This window comes from Lissotriton vulgaris, chromosome 11, assembly GCF_964263255.1.
Source record: "Lissotriton vulgaris chromosome 11, aLisVul1.2, whole genome shotgun sequence".
In the NCBI taxonomy this organism is placed as follows: domain Eukaryota; kingdom Metazoa; phylum Chordata; class Amphibia; order Caudata; family Salamandridae; genus Lissotriton; species Lissotriton vulgaris.
The window spans coordinates 511,301,617-511,324,612 of record NC_141699.1 but is presented as its reverse complement, the minus strand read 5'-3'; the positions used below and the strand labels follow the sequence as shown (position 1 = coordinate 511,324,612).

General features: G+C 39.8%; 1 protein-coding gene across 1 annotated transcript in view; it reads right to left on the bottom strand.

The window, feature by feature from the left end:
- Positions 1-3,712: 3,712 nt before the first annotated feature.
- The window catches only part of TET3 (tet methylcytosine dioxygenase 3), a 412,490-nt gene continuing 393,206 nt past the window's right edge, over positions 3,713-22,996 (bottom strand). The window contains exon 11 of the mRNA XM_086943576.1: positions 3,713-5,656. Within this exon, the coding sequence (XP_086799702.1) occupies positions 3,837-5,656 (1,820 nt within the window). The 3' untranslated portion in view covers positions 3,713-3,836. The remainder of the gene's footprint in view (positions 5,657-22,996) is intronic.

The following is a 22,996-nucleotide window of genomic DNA, read 5'->3' as shown; positions in this document are numbered from 1 at the left end:
CAGATTTTCAAATTACATACTGTGAGACTAATACATTTAGGCAGTCACCTTATTTACAAATTGTTTCATTCCACTTCAACCTTTTTGAGTAGTTTGAAAATTATTCATGAGCAGCCACCTTTGAACAGTTTGCTGCGAAACATTTCATATGATCATGTCTAAATTCTTTGACACATACTTGCCAAGAAAAGCTCCAACATTTATGCTGTTCCAAAACATGTACTGTACACAGTCAAATCAAACATATTTTGTTAGTATGCTAGTTGCATCTCAAACACAGGCTATCACAATAATATAATTTGAGGTATTCATCGCATGTATTGTGACAAAGGAAGTATACACAACGCTATTTTTGTACAATTGTACCATGCAATTTGCATGGAACTAAATTAAACAAAATGTAGCACCAAAAATGTAAATCATTTGCAAAAGCTAAACACAACTGTATTCACAAAAATGATAAATAAAAAATGTTTATATACACAAACTAAACAGGCATTTGAATTGAGGTGTATTCTCACTAGTGAACTAACAAATATGCAAGGCTTAACAAGTGAAACTTTCCTTACGTAAACATTATTGTCAAAAATTACAAATATTTTACCAATGTTTCATTTCTCAAGTTATTATATTGTTAAAATACTTCTAGAATCATGGCACAGTTCTTGGACAGTGATCCATGACTTCTTTTCAGAGTGCAAAGAACTGCAAGAAATTCAAATATCTTCCATAAAAATAAAAAATGGAACAATCTGAAATAAAATCAAGAGCAAATGTGTATCTGGAATAAAATCAAGAGCAAATGTGTATGTAATGATGTGAAGTTTTTACATGCTTGATACAGATTCAAACTTCTGAATGTTATACATTCTATCAGGCTCCATGAATTTTGGGTTAGGAAAATGTATCTCTACCATTAAGCACCACAATTAACTGCTAATCATTATATCGTTTTCGACAGGGGAATCCATACTTGAAGTCTCTGCTAAACATATAATTCCAGATCATCAATTTCAAGTCTTTCTTTTTACAAAGATGTTTAGCACCCAAGTCTGACTAAACGAATGCACAATAAATATACATGGTATCACTTCCCAAAATAGACCATGTAGTGCCAATGCTACACACCTTAGGAAGAAAGGGTGCATGGAGGCACCCTAGGAATTAATTTTCTCACCAAGTTATTGGAGTTTTATTGACAAAAAAATACAGTATTTGCTGTTATCGGTTGAAAACCACCTCCCTGATAAATCTTTAACACAAATTACTATGCAGTTCATGGTACAGTAAAGTTGATTAACATTTGGTATTTCTGTACACATTTCCTACTAAAATAAAAGGATTCCGGCTATTTTATAGAAACAAATCTAAAACACTGAGAGAATTATTTGCCATTCAGTATCACCATTAAATGTTAGTAGTAACGAAAGCAATTGACATCATAATACAACAACCTCTCAAGTGATTTTCTGAAAATATCTATGCCACTATTCTTCAAAGTACAATGGTTTCTTGCATGAGCACCATAGACATCTATACTGTTGGCACAGACAAAAAATGCAAAGAAGTGAAACAGAAAGATGTTCTGGACAATATTTAAAACAGAGTATTCCTCGCTCATTTTTCATGTAACTGCAGCATTTTACTGTGGTTACTAGAATTACATAGCAAATACTGCCCAATTAAAAATGTAACTAAATTCAATTAAATGCGGGTAAGCAGTTGTGCGTAGTTCATATAATTCCAAAGCATGCACATTTTTAACAACCGAGATTTGAGGTAGGTTATATGTAGTGTAAAACATTGCTATGAACACTGCCCCAGTACTTAAAACTAAATGTTAAGCATGAACTTTGCTTTACCCTTCTGTTTACATTTATTTTTCTGGAGTTGTATAGCAGAGTTGATTAATCAGAGGCATGTTGATAAAAGCACCAGAACACACTTGGTCTGCATAAATATCAATTGATGTCATTTAAACTGGAACAAATACAATAGATGTATTCATCTAAACAAGTTCAACACAGTCTGACATGAAATGCCAAAAGCAGTTCCATGAGGATTGGCTGTTTGAGTATCATTGATCTACAAGCACCTCAAACCTTAATGAGATCCTGGACAAGGCCATTAGGTATTATTTAAAAAAGTAAAGCTCCCAAAAGAACACAAGAAATAAAGAATGCAAGTGACTGTTATTGAACACACAGCTTACTTAAGCTGGTGCACACTTAAACTCAAGGGAATTCTCATACCTATCTATTTATATAACCAAAACTCTGAAGGTGTTATACGAACATTTTAGTTCACTGTGCAACTGTAAAACCAAATCAAGTTCCCAAAAAAGAGCAATACAAAGATGGTTCCATTATGGACACACTATTTACATTTTTTACACCAATATCTTTGAAATGCAGTTTATAATCAAGTTGAATGTTTCATTAAAACGTATATTATTTACAGGTAGTTTCAGAGTACATACTTCTGGAAGATGTTGATAGGAACCCTTGAGCTTTATGTGTTATGGTGCATACATGCGTGAAATGGTAACAAACAAAGGCATTTTAATGCTACAACTCTCTTTAAAGACAACAAAGCGTGCAAAAATTGACAACAGAACTTAAAATCTAAACCTGTTTTGTCAGTACCATTTTATATTAACTAAAAACAGGTAAATCAGATACTCCATTTATGATTTAGTCTTACTTTCTATCGCTGAAGTGGCAATTTCAGTTAGAACTGATGTGCACTCACATAGGAGCATCAATTATATAAGCAGCAATACTTTGCAGGATTCAAAGTGGTCTTTACAATGGGTCACAGAGAATTTAAGTTAAACAAATAGACTAATGAATTTAAAAAGGACATGGTTCTGTTTAAAAAATGGACTATATAAAATGCTGAATACTAATGTCAAACATAAAAGATAGATATTTTGTATTTCAGTTGGTGAGGCAGTGTCAGCATTTAACTGCCGAAATGTAACATGCCCCATGGTCTCAAAGCACCAGGTTTGATTTTGTTCACAGTTTTTATTAAGATAGTCGCACTTTTAGTCAAAAGACATAAGTTGGTATGAAATTCTGCAACACACAATTAACCAGTACAAAAATAATTTTTGCAAACTGGAAGCACCAGAAAATGCTCTATTATGTATGATTAACCATAGAGGCATATGCACCATGGCTGTTTTTATTTGTATGATCAGATAATATTTGAAAACAAGTCCAACAAGGCAAAGACATGATAAATTAAATGTTTGTACAAAATGAAAAAAATAAGATGGAACCAGAATTCTGCATAGCGCTAAGTGTATTGGTGGCTAGATATTTTTCCAACTGAAGTATATTTTTCTGAAAGAGATACTGTAATGGCAAGTTAGTAATAAAGATTCATTATATGCACTGTTATTTGATTTGGAAAATTATGAAAACAGTTTATGTAGCTGCAAAATATGTTCATGTTCTGAGGTGGTTTGTGAACCAATGTCGACCAAGTTTCACAATAGTACCCAAACAACTAGGACTTATCTGTTTGGTTGTTAAGAAAAACAATAATTACATATTTAAATGTAGTTAAAAACCTTTCTGCTGTGCAGGGTTTCTAAAAATGCATTTTCATTCATGGGATGTACAAGGAAATATTTAAAATCGCAGTTATAGTATAAATATTAGATTATCGAAACATGTTTACAATAAGTTATTTCACTCAAAGCACACTTTAAAGATTTTGCACTTGAGCAGAATTCCCCCTATCATGCATGAGATCAAAGCACCACAAACCTGCACTGGAACAGTGCTATAAATATGGAGGTACATGAGCCATAAATAATAGTTGGACTATATCCAGCGACTGTAAGGCCCAGTTACCTTGCTGTAGGCATATGATGACACAGTTACAGTAGAGTTTGTTGGAATAGCCACTGCCTGCCGTGTTGGTATTTCCTTTTTTTCATTCTGTTGCGAATCGGCAATTAACGTACCACTCCACTTACGCTTTTTACATAAAGATTTGAGGTCTTCCTGCAGTCCAAGTCTGGCTGCCTCTTCTTGCCTTGCTTTTGCTTTTTCTTCTAATAGCCTCATCTTGGCTTCATAAACACCCTGACCGTGAGTGGGTTGATGTAAATTCTTATGCTGATAGAATACAAGAGAAATGCGTGATGGGTGACACCGGTTGGGTTTCTTCAATGGAGTGGTAGCATGGAGCTCTCTTCTTGCACATTCAATGAGGATTGAACCATGGCCAGGCGCAACCGCAACGCCACCAATATTCTCATCGAGAAAATTGTGCTCACTATCTGACCACACCTCATCTTCATATTCATCTTTAACACTTTTATTAGGAAATTCCGCAGGGTTATTATCCAAACTGAAAGGATGGCAATGTTTTTCATGATGGTCAATACGAGCCCCTGAAATAATGTCTCTTTTTAAAGCGTTGAACTGTTTTTCACTACATACATTGGAGTCCGTTGCTGATGCAGGAAAGGAATTCCATGTTTTTTCATATAATCCTCTGCTAGGAGTAGCTGCTTGTCTCTCGCTCATGTTAACAGAATTCCAGGAATTGTCTAGAAATCCAGAGCTGTCCTTACTTACAGTGTTAAATGTGCTTTGACCAGACGTCCATGATTGTTCTTGCAAACCTGAAATAGCAGACTCAGGCAAAACCAAACAACTGTCATTAAGTTTGCAAGAGCTCCAAGCTTTTCCCATGAGATTAACATTATTTTGCATTGGCCCACCTGTGTTTCTAACCATGTTCCACTCATTTTCTTGACTATATGGATTGGGTATTCTCGCTGCATGTGGGTATGCGTTAAAGGGATTCATTTTATCTTGCAGGTCAACATTAGTTAGTTTGTCATTTTCATTACAGACATTCCAAGAACTACTTGTATGAGTCTTTGCTGGTAAAGGTCCATTTTTCCTTAATTTATAAGATTCCCACAAATGCTCCTGATCGGTATTATAGGAGGACATTGATAGACCAGGGAGGGCCATACCTGAATTCTGTGTGTGCCCAGCAGCTCTTTGAATAGCCCCTACTTGTGGGAAAAGTTCTGCTGGTTCTTGCTTAATTGCTCTGGAAAGATAGCTGGGATTCTGAGCAAATGGATTTTCCAGTTGAATGGGCGTAGATCTATGGGACAAGGGCACAGTCTTACTTTTTATTTGCTTTGGTCCCTGAAAGGAGCGCTGGTGGGAGGTTTCATTTGGTAGAGTATGTGATGTTTGTTCTGAGAACTCTGAAGTTTTATAACTGTGATTAAAGTTGTCGTGCAATGGCCTACTGTTAGGACTTTTCTCCATGTTGCAGCTGAGCCATGCCCCATTCCTTGGATCAGGGTTACTATAATTTAAGTACTGTTGGGGAAACACATGATTGTTGGGAAATCCATAATATCCAAAAGATGGAAGAGAGAATTTGGAATGAAAACCATTCATGGAAGTCAAGTTAGGCTGTGCATAGTAGGAATGATACGAGTAAACACTGTTCATGCTGTAAGGATCTGATGGCCTGCAATTGCCCAAAACGGAATAACTTTCTACAACTGCATTGCCATTGTACTTATAGCTATTGTAGTGATTCTGGGGTTCAATCTTAACGGCAGGTTTTATTGGCTGCTGTGAAGGTCGATCTTTCATGGGGGTGCCTGCATATAATACAAAACAAAGAGCCTGGGTAAATAAACAAAAAGGCTAAATAAAAGCAACAGTTGATCACAAACTACATGTTTCCTAAAAAAACAGGATTCATAACATGTTTAACTTACAGGTGCAGTGAACTCATCCAGATACACCCAGAAATCAGTTCTTGCTCTTCTGTATTAGAAGACTCCAAACTAAAATGTACCATTAATCGGGTTTGAAATGTATTAGCTCTAAGTGGAAATTTTTGGTACCTAAGCTAAATATAGTCACCAAATGTTTTGTCAGTAAGGCCCACACATTTGGTTTTCTGAGAGAGATGTTATGGGCACAGAACTCTGAATTCTTGGAAAAGGTGGATAAAGGTTTGTCACTTTCTGTTTATATGTAAATGGCTCCTATACCTCAGTGTGCTCATAAACGATATACAACTGTTAAAGATGTTTCTGCCACGGATAGGGCACATAATAAGATCTAGAACGATTAAAATGAATTACAAGAGCAAATTCCATCAAGTTGAAAACGCAATTTCGGTCATGAAACCTGCAAATACAACTAGGTTTTTAGGTAAGAACATTATGAGTAATTTGGAAATAAGAAATTAACAACTGCTCAGAATGCTGGAAAACCATTAGGAATTGCAGGCACCGAAGGAAAATCTTTCCACTAGTATCAATTTGCACTACAAAAAATGGGCTGAATGTTCATAGCAGGTGCGGTTTTAATCGCTCCAAGAGAAGCCACAGCAAAAAATGCAGGAGACATTTCTAATGCTCAGAGTTCCAAAATGTTGATACACAGCTTTGGCACACTGTGATTGGAATTCGCAGCACTACTCTATGGAAACACTGCCTGCATCTTTAACCCAAGAGGCATAGTCATGAACCTATGAACATAACTACCCAACCCAATCACCCCACTCCCAAACCAAAGATTCTAGAGAAAAACCTTTATTACAATTACCAATCAATGAAACATCAGCTGTCACTTACCAGGCTAACAAGTATATAAATGGTGGGACAATACTTAAAGCCCTGGATAAATCATGCTATAAACAACACTTTCAAAGAAACAGATTTCTCTCCTGTGATCATGGAAGGAGCTCAATTCCCAGCACACTCCTTTGCATCACCAGGAAGCCTGTAGAAAGGCAACGTGGCAGGCATTGAACAGGCTTCCTGCAGAACTCTACATTTTAAGATGAGTACACAGTTCCATTGGTTGATTGGATATAGGAGATAGTGTGTCTCCATGGGTCCAGAAGACCCACAATTGGTAAGTGCAACATTTGTTTTTTAGGGTGGAAGAAACAGCTACAATGAAGCCCACACAAAACCTATGAAACATTTTTTGACCAAAGAGGTTCAAGTACTCTTTCACATAATAAGATAAAAGCAATCTGAAAATCAGACTGCAACCTCTCACACTTAAACCTTGTAGACTAGTGGGGTAGATCACAGTGTTATACACTCCAAAAAGAAAAAGTTACTTACCTATAATAGTGCAAAGTGACTCTGGTTGAAGCTCCATTTGCCCCAGTTGTAACATTCTCAGCCTCTTTAAGGCTGATATTCGTTTTGAGTTCTCCACGCTTTACCAATGTAGGTCCGGAGGTCTTTTTCAGAGTTTTCCAAAATTCCTCACAGTATCTAATACAGCGACTCAATCAGATCTCACCTTTTAAGATCTCTGAGTTCAAATACTGTCAACAGAGTCTTTTAAACATGTATTGGTCAGATTTGCCACAACATCTATATGTGGTGTTTGGGCCCCAACTATGACCCTCCACTCTGGGATTTTCACAACTTCATGCACTCAAAGACCATTGGGGAGGGCAAGTTAAATGTTTGTGTCTCAGGCCCCTAAGGAACACCAAAACGTTCCCTTTCCCTTGCTTCATATAAGTCTCCTGATGGAAGAATGACCCCCACAAGGGTCCTGCTATACAGAAACATTTAAAAAAAACATAGGTGGAGAACACATCTTCTATCAAGTGAAGAGAGTGCTTGGACTGCTCTGAGATTCCGCTGCACCATGGTCCCATGCAGGTATCATCGTCATGAAATAGGGACAAAACTAAAGTGGTACGATTAATGGAGCACAAGAGCATCAAATTAAGATGGACATCAAACAACCAAGTGTTAGAAGACCAGCAATCGTATCGGTATCTGGGTGTGACGCTTGGCCAAGGCAACTCAAAAAAAGAACACTCACTGACACTAAAAGCAAAGTTGCAAACGTTAATTTATGCCTACAGGCAACTCCAACTAAAAATGGATGGCCCAAACCACACCCATCTCCTAAAAGTAATGGCCGCTCAGATCCTGCCCACATTATCATATGGACTGGCGACATGGCTTGGAGGGGAGGCCGGTATACTAAATGAACTACAAAATAAAATATACAAGGCTGTACTCAAACTACCCAATTCTGCATCAGCGGCTCAAGTGCGTCTAGAATTTGGACTTCAAAATCAAACTTTTCGCTCCATGTCCAGATTCACAAAACTATGCCACAAACTTCGTTCGACTCAATAAACTACATCTGCTGGCAAGAAATAAACTTCGATGCCGTCCAGCCCCCGAGAAATTAGTGGGCAACCTATTGGAGAACCTGTCTCTTCGAGCTCGAACTACAAGAAGTTTGGAATAAAAAAACAAAACAAGAACACTTCAGCAAACTCGCCAACATATCCGCTAAAAGGAAGTCTCTACTTGTGGACAAAAAAACTCTAACTCACCGATGTCACGCCTGGACAGTAATTTCTTCCTACAACTTTCAAAAACCACAAGCTTATCTGGCCACCCACTTCAGCCAATATCTAAAAAAAATCTACACAGACTACCGAATGGGTCTGCACGAGTCTAAGGACCTAAGACCATCCTGGAAACACGAAGAAGAAAGCCCACAAAGCAGACTGTGTGGATACCACAACAAAACCCTAACCTACTTGTTTTGTGTGTGCCCAGCTCTTACGGCATCAAGAAGACTGCTCTTACGGAACATATTGCTCCAATTGAACATTAGAACATGTCGGCAGGCGGTCACAACCTGGCTGGGAGGATCTTCTCCAATATTGACCTGTCGGGGCCTCAAATTCATGATTGAAGTAAGAAAACCGCTGCAGGACAGCTAGCGAAGAATCTTAACTCTTACATCGGCACGCCCCAGTTTAACTGAGCTACAAATATTCCTTATGGGGGGACTTGAGAAACAGTTTTAAAATCACATTTTAAGAAGCTTTTCAATATTATCCCGTTTTGTACATGTGGACCATTTCTATTTTATATTGTAAAGATTTTTATTAATCCAACAATAAAAAATGACTGATTGATTGTATCATCCTCATCAATTTCAGAGCTGGTGCCAGTTCAAGAATATCAAACTAGAATCACCTACTCTATCTGCCAACCCATCTCAGATCGAACCCTTCAAACAGGCCGTGCCAAATATCTTCAGGGCTGCCCCTCCCTTTCCATGGTTGCACCAGGATCCCATGAGCTCTGCAATTCTGGGAGCATCAACATCACCATCACCGGGCTTCATGCCTCCAGACCCTCTTGCCTTTCAGCAGTTTCCAAGGCATCAGTCAGTTTGTCCTCAATGCCAACTCCAATGTCATCCCCGCTGTGTTCATGGAGCCACATCTGTGGTTGCCTCAGCCTTTTCAAGCCTGTATTAATAATATGGGTGGCTACAGAAAAGGAAAATTCTTCCTTTAAGAACCAGCCTTTCACTGAGCCTCTGCTCAGAGACCAAAGACTCATACAAAGGGAAGACCCGATCGGCTTCAAACTCGTATGATAACCTGGGTTTTAGGAACAGGGAGGAAGAGGAAGAGGAAGAGGAGTCTGACAACCTCCTCCCTCCTCATCACACTGATGCAGGTCTCTACATAGACCTCCAAAATACTAGAGTTCATGACAGATCCCTGGAAGGAAATATATCCCATATCCTATGAAAACATCTGCTAATGATGTCTGTTCATCGACAACAGCAGCATTTAAGGCATTGAGCAGAGGTGCTTGAGTTGCCCTTGCTGTCTGAGCATTAAAGTCCAATATCTTGACACATATTGTGCAGTCTTCTTCAGCGGCCACAGACCCCCTTTTCCCATTAAGCAAGGCATTGCTGGAACTGGTACTCACTGCTTGGGTGAAACTCTTTTGTGCCCAGCAGTTTAAACACCAAATACTCACCACCATAGGACTACGCAGCTTTATCCCATGTTATTAATAATGCATCAAACTAGGTGGCGCAACATATTCCTTAAATGGGCTGGGGGGGGGAGAGCACTCTGAGATTTCAACTAGCGCGGCGACAACAGAATGTTAAAGCTTTAGAATCTGCGCAGGCGTGGGAGGCCTTGGTACAAGCGCTACGAGATTTTGACATAGGAAGTGACTCAGAGGACGGGGGTAATGACCGGACTGCTTCCCCGTAACACGACAGGTTCGATGCAGGATCTCATGGCTGACAGTACCAGTGCTTCAGACCCACAATGACTATCCTAATAACGACGCACAGATGGCAGAGTCCGGGAGGGAGGCGGGGGTTAATCTTCTATCTCTATTCCTATATACATTAAGGGCACAGTGGACAGGATAAGGAAGCCCTCCTTGGATTAGTATCCAACTGACCAGGGGCACCTCAGAAGACAGCATCTAGCTTTAATTGAGGGTTCGAGCGAGAGGGGGGAGCAAGTAAGCACGGCCACGTAGATATTTTACTGTTAGACCCTAGGGATCGAATAGTTTGTTTGTTGGGGAACCGGGAGGAAAAGAAAAGCAGATGCAGAATCCTTGATTGCCGGATGTAGCAATGATAATATGAAGTACGTGGACATATTACAATCCTGATTATTGCTGCCCGACCTCCGGGTTGTGGGCTAAATGGCTGTGTACACCAAATTTCTTTCTGTCGTTGTATCTAAATGACGATTATGTGAAATCTGACCGGCGTAAATGTGTAACGATCATCTGCAATAAAAATATATTTACAAAAAAAAATAATAATAATGCATCAATCTGCAGAGTGGTTGGTGGTTCAAGCAACAGCTTTTGGGCAGAGCTTAAGAGTATTGCTTTCCCAACTGACCACCACCACTTTGAGGCCAAAAGACTTGATTCCATGATACAAAGGCTTTCTGCTTCATGCAGTTTAGCTCTGCGGAATGCCAGCTCCATTTGCCTCTTTGGATGACATGCCCCGCCTTGTGAGAAGTAGCTATGCTGGCTATATGAAGCCTGCAGGATCACATCATTATTCTTCCACTCTGAGGAGTCCTAATCTGGCCTCCCCAAACCAAATTCTTAAACGTGGATTAGACTCTAATGCTATGATTGCCTGATCGATATCTATGGGGAATTACTCTCACCCGGAATACCTGACTTCTACAGGATGTCAAATACAGAACATGTTTTGAGAAAAGCGGACTCCTCCATTCAACAGTTGAAAATGTAATCTCCCGAATGCACACTTGCTAACCTTGCCTCTCTGGCCAAAAATGTTCCACTGATAATATTGTCACTTTCAAACTCCCCCAGGGGCCAAGCATCCAGGCAATGACAACCTTCCAAAAATGAATGTTGGGTGTAAAGGATTGAAGTAGCAATAGCTGGGGGGCGTGGCTTGCACGCAGCCGAGATGGCCGCCTTTCTTTGAGCTTCGTCGCGTCGCCTGGAGGTGAGCGATAAAACGCTGACAGAGCATGTTTTTGCGTGCGAAAATGATCGCATCGGACGGCGTAATGCGGGAAGACGGCTGTGAATGCTTTTGAAGAGGCAGCGACGCTCCCAATATACTTTATTTCACCTGAAGCCTTTCTCTCAGCAAGCTACTCAAAATGGCGGCTCCTATAAGCTGTATGGAACGTCGGAGAATACTTGGATAAGTACTCCGTGTGTGCCTATGTGCCTATACTATTTGACTTTTGCCCGCTACGTTTGCTTAAATCTTGTTATTTTTGACGCTTGCGCCACAATACAGCAACACTACGATACAGTGTCATTTCCTCAATCTTTTTGGCGCATTTATACGTTACTTCTTTTATTTATGCAATCTTTTCATCTCTGAAGTGTCCTGAATTTCCTTTCTCCTGTTTTGAGAAAGTGACGGTATTTAGTACTTGGATACTTTAGAATAAGAGCTTTGTTTTTGTGCGCACTGTGTTGCTCATAGGGCTACTCTTTCCAAGGGACTACTCCTGGCCAGCGACATGTCTGATATACCGTTTTTGGAGATACCCTTTACGTGGTGACCATTTTCATTCTTTTTTCTTGCCTCTTCTCATGGTAGACAATATGGATCTCTCTCGCAAAACCAAAGACTCCAAAAGTACTCCTAAAAGGTCTAAACCTAATTCTCCTACTAAAGAACTTGTCCCGAAAGACTCTGGCACTACTTTGGATGCAATTCTCTCTCGCCTGAATTCTGTTCACGATATTGCGCAAAGTACAAAAACCAATACTGACTTGCTTCAAGTTGAGGTTGCAGCAATTAGAAGTGATTTTAAGAATTTAACACTTCGAGTTTCCAATGCTGAAGCGCGCATCAGTGCTGTTGAAGACTCCATACACCTGCAGTCTAAGTATATGCAGAACATGGAGCGCTCCTTGGCTGCATTGCGGAGAGATCTTATGGAGCAGGAAGACAGAAACTGTAGATCTAATCTGCACATTTTCGGGTTACCTGAGGATGCAGAGAAAATGGCGCCTTCTATGATTGACTTTTTACTCAACTGGATTCCTTCTGTGCTGAATATCTCGTTTCAGAAAGACTTTGAAATAGAGCGTGCTCACAGAGTTCCTTCATTCAAATTGAAATCTTCTCCTCACCCTAGATCAGTGGTTTTTAAACCATTGCGACCAACATTCTGAGCAAATTTTGGCAAAGATGCGGAAAGTTAAAGCGATTACTTGGGAGGGTCACAGAATCGCTATATCTCAAGATTTTGCCAGAGATACTGTCATCCGATGGAAAGGTTTCCTCAATTTGCGACGGCGTCTTCTTGACATGAACATACCATTCTGTTTTGCTGGTCCTTCAAGATTTCGAATAAATTTTAAGGGCCGTTCTCAGATTTTCTATGAACCTGTTGATCTGTCTACTTTTTTGGACAATCACTCTGAGTCTCAGATGGAGTCTTCGCCTGCTTCTAGTGCCTCTGGTTCCTGAATAGTTCTTGGATTTGTGTATATGCTATGTCTCTACTGGTTTCTATATTCTTGCGCTCCTTGTGAGAATATTTGTTAGCATTTTGGAAGAAATGATAGATTACATTTACAGTGCCTAATATGTTCTAATCTTTTCTTTTCTTTGCAGGATCAATCTATATGATATTGGCTATGTTCTTTTATTCTTTTTTATAATTGGCTTAGTTGTGGCTTTATGAGTGGTCTCTTTTATTTTTACTTATGTGTCTTTCCTTTCCTTGTAGTACCTCTTTCTTTGGGTATTCAGTGTTCTAATGGTTTTCTCTTGTCTTCTTGTTCATGGTTATTTGATATATTTGGCACGTTTCTATGTCTTATTTTTATGTGGTGTTAGTTATCTTTGCTACCTTATTTTTCCTTTCTATATTCTGATTGAGAGAATCTGTATTTTGGCTTGATTGGAAGTTTTGTTCGTCTCTTCTCGCCCTTACTAGGTAACCTTTTTTGCATTTTAATAATATGTTCTATTATATTATTTTTCTTCTACTCTTCTAGATAATTTTTTGGTATTCTGGTCTTTCATTCTTCGATTGTTGCCTGGTCATAATCAATTGTAAGGTTTTTTCTATAAGAATGCTATTTAGAATGTTGTCATTAGACTTTTTATGGGTTGGTTACCTTATAATTATTCAGCTGATTTAGTCATATTTTTATGATGTTTCCATCTGTTATACATGAAATGCTCTTTTTTCTTTGTTTTTACGCTTTATATATAATTTATTATATGTTATGAATTGCTAGCTCCTTATGGGGTGTAACCCTTGTGCATTTTAATATCATATTCTATTATCTTTCTCCTCCTGTTTTCGACAACTTTCTGGTATTCTGTTTTTTTATTCTTCGAGTGTTGCCTGTTCGTAATGAATAATAAGGGTTTTTCTATAAGACTTCTATTTATAATGTTGTCAGACTTTTTATGAGTATGTTATCTTCTATTTATTCTGCTGATGTAGTCATATTTTGATGTTTTCATTTGTTATACATGAAATGCTCTTTATTTATTTTTTTACACTTTAAATACCAATTAGTATATGTTATGAATTGCTAGCTCCTTGTTGGACTAATTTATTGCTTATTTGTCTTCATATTATAATATATTTTTTCTTTATTACGGTTTACCTATCTCTTTTTCATCTATTCTTCACTCTCTCTCGTCTTCTGCCTTGACAGTATTAGCTCTTTTCTTGCTTTTTGCTGGCCTCCTTGGCTGTTTCCTCCATGTTCCTCCCTTGTATGCATATGGTGTCTTATAGACTTCCCCTGGTGGGTTCTTTCTTCTTTTCTCTTCTCTTCTCTTTCTTTTCTTTCTTTCTCTCTTTTCTGTCTCTCTTTTTGTAATCTCTCTAATAATTTTAATCTAGCGTCTCCTGCTGGTGTTCTTGTTCTCCGCCCTCATTAATTTTGTCTTGTCCTTCCTGTGCGCTTACCGTTATTTTGAGATTTTACCCTCTGGCATCAAATTGTGTTTGGTATTTTGCCCCTTTCCTACCATGCCTGGGTTGAATGTTTTATCCCTAAATGTCCGGGGTTTAAATCATCCAGTAAAAAGAACAAAAATTCTGGATTACTGTAAAAGCCTCTCTAGCGACCTTGTATTGTTACAGGAAAGTAAAATGTCATATAAAGAAGATTTGCTGCAGCGGAAAGAGTGGGTTTTGGATGTTGTCTGTTCGGCGGCCTTTGGCAAAAAGAATGGAGTAGTGACTATGATTTCGTAGAATTCAGAGTTGAATGTTGTGGCAGCGGAGCATGATTCTGAGGGAAGGTGGCTGTTGACTCGATTATCCAATGGGTCTCTTGATTTATATGTCCTAAATATTTATGCACCGAATAGTGACGATCCGTCTTGTTAGCGCTCTCTGACTAAAAAACGTTCAGAAGTTCCTCACAATGGAAATTTGATTGTTGGAGGGGACTTTAATCTCCCAATGGATCCTCTTTTGGATAGACATTCTGCTTTCAAATTCCGTCCACCTAGAGCTCATAAACAGATGTCTAATATGTGCTCCTCTTCTAATCTTACAGATGTGTGGAGACTACATAATCCCTTCGGTAGTGATTTCACTTTCTTCTCTTCTCCTCACTTTAGCTTTTCTCGTATTGATTACCTATTAGTCCATTCCACCTTACTTCGACTATCTTCAGATCCTGCTATTCATCCTATTCTTATATCTGATCATGCTGCGGTTACATTCACGCTCCTTAATTTATCATCACCCAAGGAACCCCGTACTTGGCGCCTGAACTCAGAGATTTTATGTGATCAAGCTCAAGTGGCCTTACTTACTAAAGATATTAAACACTTTTTTTCTTGAAAATGAATTTTCGGTTAGTTCTCCTGTGGTCCTAGTGGATGCTTTTAAATGTACGATCAGTGGTCAGATTATTAACAAAATGGCAAAAAAAATTCAGATACTCTGTATCGTTCTTCTGCAGATAAACTGCTCTTACAAGATATCAAAAATTTTAAATATTCTTATAACTCTATTGTAACCAAAAGAGCTCATATTGGTGTTCAGGTTCAGAAATCTAAACGATTGCCTCTAAAAAACCTTGCAGGGAAAGTTTTGGCTGCTACGTTGAAATTTCAAGACTCTGCTGTTAGATCAATACAGATATCTTGTATAAATGACAGTGCTGGTGTTAGGAAGTTCCAAACCAAGGAGATCCTTGAGGTCTTTTGTGAATATTATAACAAACTATATACACCTCATAACCAAGCCTCTCTGGCTCAATGCCAACAATTTTTAAATACAATTCCCATCCAGATGGTGTCCGACTCTGATGGAGCAAAATTGGGTGGACCAATTGAATCTGATGAAATTCTTCATGCTATTAAGGCCACTCACTCTGGGAAAGCTCCGGGGCCTGATGGTTTTCCCATTCTTTTTTATAAAACCTTTCTCCCCTCTTTTTGTACCCCGCCTCAAAGCTGTTTTTGATTCTTTTATTTCGTCCGGTTCGCTTTCTGGTTCTGCTGCGGAAGCTACTATCGTAGTAATTCCTATTTAGGGTAAAGATCATTGAGACCCTAAGAACTTTCGCCCTATATCTCTCCTAAATATGGAAGCAAAACATTTTGCTAAAATCTTGGCCAAACGTCTGGAACCATATATCCCTCTCCTTATCCATCCTTCGCAGACTGGTTTTGTTAAAAGTAGGTTAGCTAGGGATAACATTCAAACATTTTGTCATATTCTAGGGAAAGCAATATTATCTCAATTGCCTGCGGCAGCGCTTGCCTTTGATGCCGAAAAGGCTTTTGACAAGGTCTCATGGCCTTTTTAACAAGTAGTCCTGCGGGCCCATAATCTTGGTGACCCCTTTGTTAATATGGTGAGGTCTTCGTATGCACACCCTCGGGCAAACATTAGGGTTAATGGTGCTACCTCCTCTTTTTTCAATTTATGCCAGGGTACTAGACAAGGCTGTCCGTTATCACCTCTTTTGTTTTTACTATCTATTGATCCTCTTTTTCGTTTACTGAACCTTATTCATGATATTAAAGGTTTTCAATTTGGCTCCAATTGTCTTAAAACAGCTGCTTTTGCAGATGCCGTACTTATTTTTTCTGACGATATAGTCACTGCAATCCCTGCTATTTCTGAGACTATTAATTCATTCTCTAGCATTTCTGGTTATACTCTTAACAAAGATAAAAACAGAAATGTTCCCTCTTAATGCGTATTGTTTTCCCGCCCATATGGGTGATGCTGGCTTTAAGTGGCAATCACAACGTCTTAAATATTTGGGGATCTGGTTTTGTAGTACTATTACAGGTACGGTTTCGTACAATGAAGCCCAAACTTTACTTAAAGTTCGTCAACTTTTGGATACCTGGTCACCTAAATATATTTCGTGGTGGGGACGTCTTCAAACTCTAAAAATGATGAAAGCCCCAATTATTAATTTTGTGTCCCCAATGCTTCCTGTTAAATTGTCTTCATCTTTTTTTCACGAAATAGATTCCCTCACTTCCACCTTCCTCCGGATAACCAAGAGAACAAGAATAGCATATAAACACTTGAGGAAACCTTATGACATGGGAGTTTGTCATTTTCCAGATTGGGATCGTTATCAAGTGGCTTTGTTGGCCTCTCAAGGGGCTCGCTGGTTCTCTACAGACACTCTTCACACTCCTCCGTGGATGTTTATTGAACGGGAACTATCTTCTCCTCTACCTACTTCATCTTTTTTAACTATGTCCACATTGTCTATCCCCTTATCTCGTGCTATTATTTTAGATACTATTGCTACTGTGAAAGCGATTGATAGGAAAGTTTCTAATCCAATTCATAAATCTAGATGGTCTTCTCTATGGCATAATCCTAGATTTAAGATTGAGGCAGACTCCAAGTTGATAGCTTATTGGCTACCAAAGGTATTACCCTTGTTCAGCATCTGTATGATTCTAATCATGACCCATTACCTTTTTCTGCTTTGGCTCAGCAGTTTTCTCTCTAGTCTTGACTTCTATACTTTTTTAAAGATCAAGGTTGCCGTATCTAAGGTCCGGCTTCTTCCGAATTCTACTATTTCTCTCTTATCTATATGGTATAAATCAGGTCATGTGGCCTTTAAGATTTATAAATTTCTATCTTCCACACCGCCTTTGGTGTCTACTGTTACACAACAAAAATGGCTTCATCATTTTGACCATGATTTTCTTGCACATAGTTCTTCAGAAACTTGCCAACTTATCGGGAGATTCTCTCTTAGGAATAAGATTGCCCCCTCCCTATCCAGTCTAAATTCTTCTCTCTTAATTTGTTACATTGAACACCAGTTCGCCTACCTTCTCTTCATCTTAAAGATGATGATCTATGTTGGAGTTGTAATTCAGCTGCTGGTACTTATCAACATATGTTTTTGGAATGTTCTCTACTCCAACCTTTTTGGGACTTGATTCAGAAACATCTTATGCTAATTTTTAACATTCAATTCCAGCTTTCGCTACCTTTAATTTTATTGGGCCCATGGGCCACGCTATTACCATTACCGCTGGATACTTTAGATATGTCTTTATTACTGACAATTGCGGTTAAAATTATTCTTACGGAATGGAAATCATTTGGATCCTTATCCGATCATATCTGGTGGGCTTGGGTCTCTTTTCTCCGTGGGGCTCATACCTCTGTGGAGGAGAATCATTTTTCTCCCTCTATTTCTAGTGGTGTGTGGAGATCTTTAGATAGATATGTGGACTTGGCTTCTAAAGGATTGGTAGAACAATATCCCTTTGTGTCGTCTTCTTAAACTTTCTTTTTTCATTCCGTCTGTTTGTGCAGGAGACTCCTTACTTACCTTTTATCCGATTACTCTTTCTTCTTCATTCTCTATGCTTTCTTCTCTTTTTTTTCTAGCTTTATTCTTCCTCCTTTTCTCTTTCATCTTTTCCTCTCTTTCCTTTTCTCTTTTCTTTCCTTTTTTTCCTTTCTTTTACTCAACCTTTTCTTCTTTTTATCAAGCAATACTTTCTGACCTTCAAATTTGATCTATTTTTTTTGTTGGAATTGACTATAACATATACTATTTATATTGGTATGAAGGAAACATATTTCATAGAATTAACTTTGTATTTGTTATTGTCTCTTATATTAATGTATTGCTTTTTACTATATTTAACTATTTATATACTCTTTTTAATCTAATAAAATATTAGAAAGAAAAAAAAAAGTAGCAATAGTTTTAGTCTCCCCCCGTGTTTTCCTGGATCTGTTGCTTCAAACAGCTTTGACTTATCCTCACTTCACCACCAGCTTCCGTAAGCTGGGAGGGTCTCATTTCCTAACCAATAGAGGTACCATTCCACTATGTCCTCAATAATTACACTCTTCCTTTCTGTCCAGTCCCCAGGAATGCCAACTTCTGGAATGAAGGGTGCCACAGTGCAGACCTTGATCTTGGAGGCCAAAGGGCTCACCCTGTTGTACAAAAGGATTACAGAAGCAGTGCCATCAGAACAGAAGGCATGCTATTTTATTCCCTTTAATTATTGGTTCCCAAAAAGGACACCGGTTTTTAACCCGTTCTGGACCTGAAGTTCTTGAGCTGCTTTTTCAGAACATAGTCAAAATGGTGTCAATGTGTTGAGTCCTCCCAGCACTGAATGCAAATGGTTTCATGGCCTACTTTCATCTTCCAACTCTGCTTTGTGGCGTGGTTTCAATACTATCAATTTGTGGTTCTGTCTTTTGTTTTTACATATGAACTACAAGTCTTCACCTGCACTCAAGTGTTAGCTGTGATGGTGGTTTCTCCTAGGAGATCAGGAGTCAATGCACTTCTGTACTTGTCCAAAATTGCTTGTCCACTGCCTGGGACGCAGACCTTCTGAAGTGCACTCTAAACCTTCCTCACACGGACTTCTTCATCAACCAAAATAAGTCCTACCTTGCCACTGCTCAAAGTCTGAACACCATTGGAATGATCCTAACTATAGCATGCATAGGTTTTCTTTTCCTACACCTCATAGTACCTTGGTTTGACAAAATAGAATCCTATTATTTTAGGGACCGAATCAGATCTCGGTTCTGCAAAATCTGTTGCGCTTAATGACCTTGTGAACCCTGTTGATGTGATATGCTTAATCGTGGATTAGGTCTCTTTAGTGACAACTCAGAAGGCAGTGGCTCCAGCATCAGGAACTCTCCCAGGTCACAAACAGGTTTTCATTTATGTTTTCTCAGACATCCATTGGGGGTTGTGCCCTGTGAGGAAATGCCCTTTTGGCTGATCATCCCCATCTTTTTGCCATATCTTCAGTCTTGGTGCTGCAGTCTGAGTATACAGTCTTAAAACTATGAATTCAACCTGGCCAAATAAACCTTTCACCAGGCCTAAACGTGCCTTTAAATACTTATAGTGCACACATAAGGTAGGCCCAACATGCCTATAGGGCAGCAAACATGATATTTAAACAGTAGGGCACATGTATTTAAGTTTTATATGCCCCAACACTGAAAAATCTCCTAAATAATTTTTAACTGAGATGAGGCGGACTATGATAGAAAAGCCCTGGTTTACATTATATCACTTTATACTATAACTTCTGTTTGGGAATAGAATCGATAAAAGCAGGGTTCAGGGACTAAAATTAACAATGATTTAAAACCCAACTGATGTTAAAGTCAGATTTGAAATTACTATTTTGAAAATGTCTCTTTTTGAAAGGTGCCACTTTTCTGCCTAAAGCCTCTAGTAGCACTTTCAGAGATAATCCCCAGCTGTTGCTGGGATGTATGAATTGCTCTCCGGAAAGTGAACAAAAGGGCCTTGTCTGGAATGAGGTGTGACCTCCTACAGACAAGATGACCTGGGGAATGTGGCTACCAACCGTACAAGCTTCAAAGGGGCAGCCCCTGTCAAAGGTACATCTAACTCACTCCGATGCCTGTCCCAGTCATAGCACTGATGCCAGTGGTGGGAAAGCATGTCCCAGAACTGGTTTTGCAGGGGGATTTTATAATTTCTCTAGGCACACCTCAGGATTGGACCCACAGCTCTGACCCTGGGAAGGAAGATTCCGACATCTTGGATTTGGGCAGAGATGCACTGTGGCACTGTTTAGTGCCAACCCCCTGGGAAGTGATGCAAGAGTGGGTAGGGTTGCCAATCAAAATTATATTCCTATTGGTCAGGGAGACTACCCCACCCACAAGTTAATGCCAGGCATAAAGGTGGCGCCCCTGGATGCCTTCCTCAGCACACTGCTGGACCTATGGTAAACAGAAGGATTGCACCTGCTTAACAAACGAACTGGAACTCATAAGAAGGACTGAGCCTGCTGTTTTACCTGTTGAGAGAAGCCCCGTGGCCTTGAAGTGTTCCTACTTGGATCCAGGATGGAACAGTGGACTCCAAGGTCTATTTGGCTAGCCTCCTGTTAATTTCTAGGAACACAAGTGTCAAGATGCCTTCAAAAACTAGCCAGTTCAAACTGTGTTTGCCCAGGACCCTGATGATGGCTTCGGGGAGATTGAGCACTTACTCACCATGTGGTACTGAAAAAGGTCCCGGACCCTTGGCTGGTGTAAGAGTGTACCCTCTCACCCTCAAGATTGCAAAAGGGGACTCTAAAAAAAGTTTCTGCATTTTTTCATAAGAGAACAAGAGGCTACCACATAACTGCTGCCACATCACCAGTCTGATTCAACATATTGGTTCGCCCTGCTCAAAGCATCACTGCTTCCTGAAACATTTTTAAGTCACAACATTGAGGATTTCCCTGGGACCAACACCGAGCAGCACCCTGCCATCATCGAGCCCTCACTTCCAGCTGGCAGTTCACCTTGCAGAAAAGAAAAACCCTCCAGAAAAAAGACCAAGTTAGAGGGTAAACGTTTCACTAGGATGAACCTGGACCCTGTAGCCAACCCACACTCACTGTGGTCGGCCTTAACCTTTGACTTGGTCTAGAGTGACCAGGTACCTGCAGTTGGCGCTTTGCGCTTACTGGCACTAGAAAACCTAAGTAGTACTAAAAATCATATCTCCAGATTCCTTCATCCGATTTCTTTTGTTTTGGTGTCCATTTAAAGATATAAAATATACGCTATTTTATAAATTAGAGTGGTATTTTTATTGTTATGTGTTTTCAACTTAATAACTGTTTTGGTACTTAAAGATGCTTTACAATTGTTCTCCTTTGAGTTAAGCCTGACTGCTCTGTGCTAAAGCTACCCAAGACTAAAAAAAGTTTTAAATCAAAGTAACCTAATGGACCCGATAGAGAATAGCACAACCACCCCGCTTAATAATTCACTTTCTCACGCCCTCCAACTTTATAGTGGGTGGCCCCTGCAGTCCTGTGCAGCTGCAAACCCCAGTTACGGATGGCTCCTTGTTGGGCTGGGGTGCTCACCTGGGGAGACAAAGGTGCAAGGCCCCTGCAGTCCTGTGCAGCTGCAAACCCCAGTTACGGATGGCTCCTTGTTGGGCTGGGGTGCTCACCTGGGGAGACAAAGGTGCAAGACCATTGGTCCCTATCATAACAAAGTATGCATATCAATGTGCCAGAGTGGACAGTGATCCACTGGCTCTGAAGACATACCATCCCTCCACCTCTGGCCATGTTGTGCAAGTTCTTTTGGACAGCACCACCGCCATCCATTATGTAGACTAATAGGGTGGTGTGGCTTCTTGGATCCTGTGCTAGATTCCTTTGCGTTTGTGGCAGTGGGGTCTGCAATGGGGAATTTTCCAAGTGGCAGCCTATCTGTTGTGCACCTGGAACATGAAGGCAGATACCTTGAGCCGCCCGCCTTTGGAGGATCACAAATAAGAACTACATCCCGAAGTGACAGACAAGATCCTCTACCTACTGGGGTATCCTTGAAAGGACCTCTGGCCAGCTATGTCCAGTTAGCGCCCTCTGGTCTGCGACACACACTTCCTTCCATGTAGTTTGCTTAGGGATGTTTTCTCCTTCACATGGTTGCAGGACGTGCTCAATGTACTTCATTTAACTCCTCTGTTTTTTTAGGTTATTTTGCAGCTGGGAGAGGATAGAGAGTGACTGATTCTGGATGCTGCAATTTGTTTCCCCAATATGTTGCAAGTATTTTGGCGCTCTCTTCCCCCCTTCCATCCAGAAAAGATCTGATTTCACATTCTGATGGTCTGGTACTCCACCACAATCTTGAAATGCTTAGTCCATGCATGGAGATTGTGCGGTGTCAATTATACGTTTTTTATCTGCTGTTAGAGGTAAGTAAGATTATCAACCCTTCAATTATTTTAACTCTTTCAAGTAAAATTAACTCAAATTCTGCACCCCTCCTCCTTGCCCCTGCGCCCCTCCCCCTCCCTTTAGCCCTCCGGGCCTTAGTTATGCAAGTACGGCAATTCAAGCTGTTACCACTTTTCTTGGTAACACTTTCTTCTGGCAAGCTGGGGTTTATATTATTATTGGACAACAATTCATAAAAACCTGCTAAAATGGTCTTGTGATTAGGCGCAGGAGACCTGGGAAGTGAGTAATTGTTGGTTGCCTTGCTGGTGTTTCGGCCCTCAGCTCTGGTTTATGGTCTTCAGCCTGGCCATAAGATAATCAGATATAGAGGTCAGGGATAGGGTGCTTCTTCCTTGTGCCATATTGCTGTTGTGGTGATGCAACTGCCTCTTGTAATG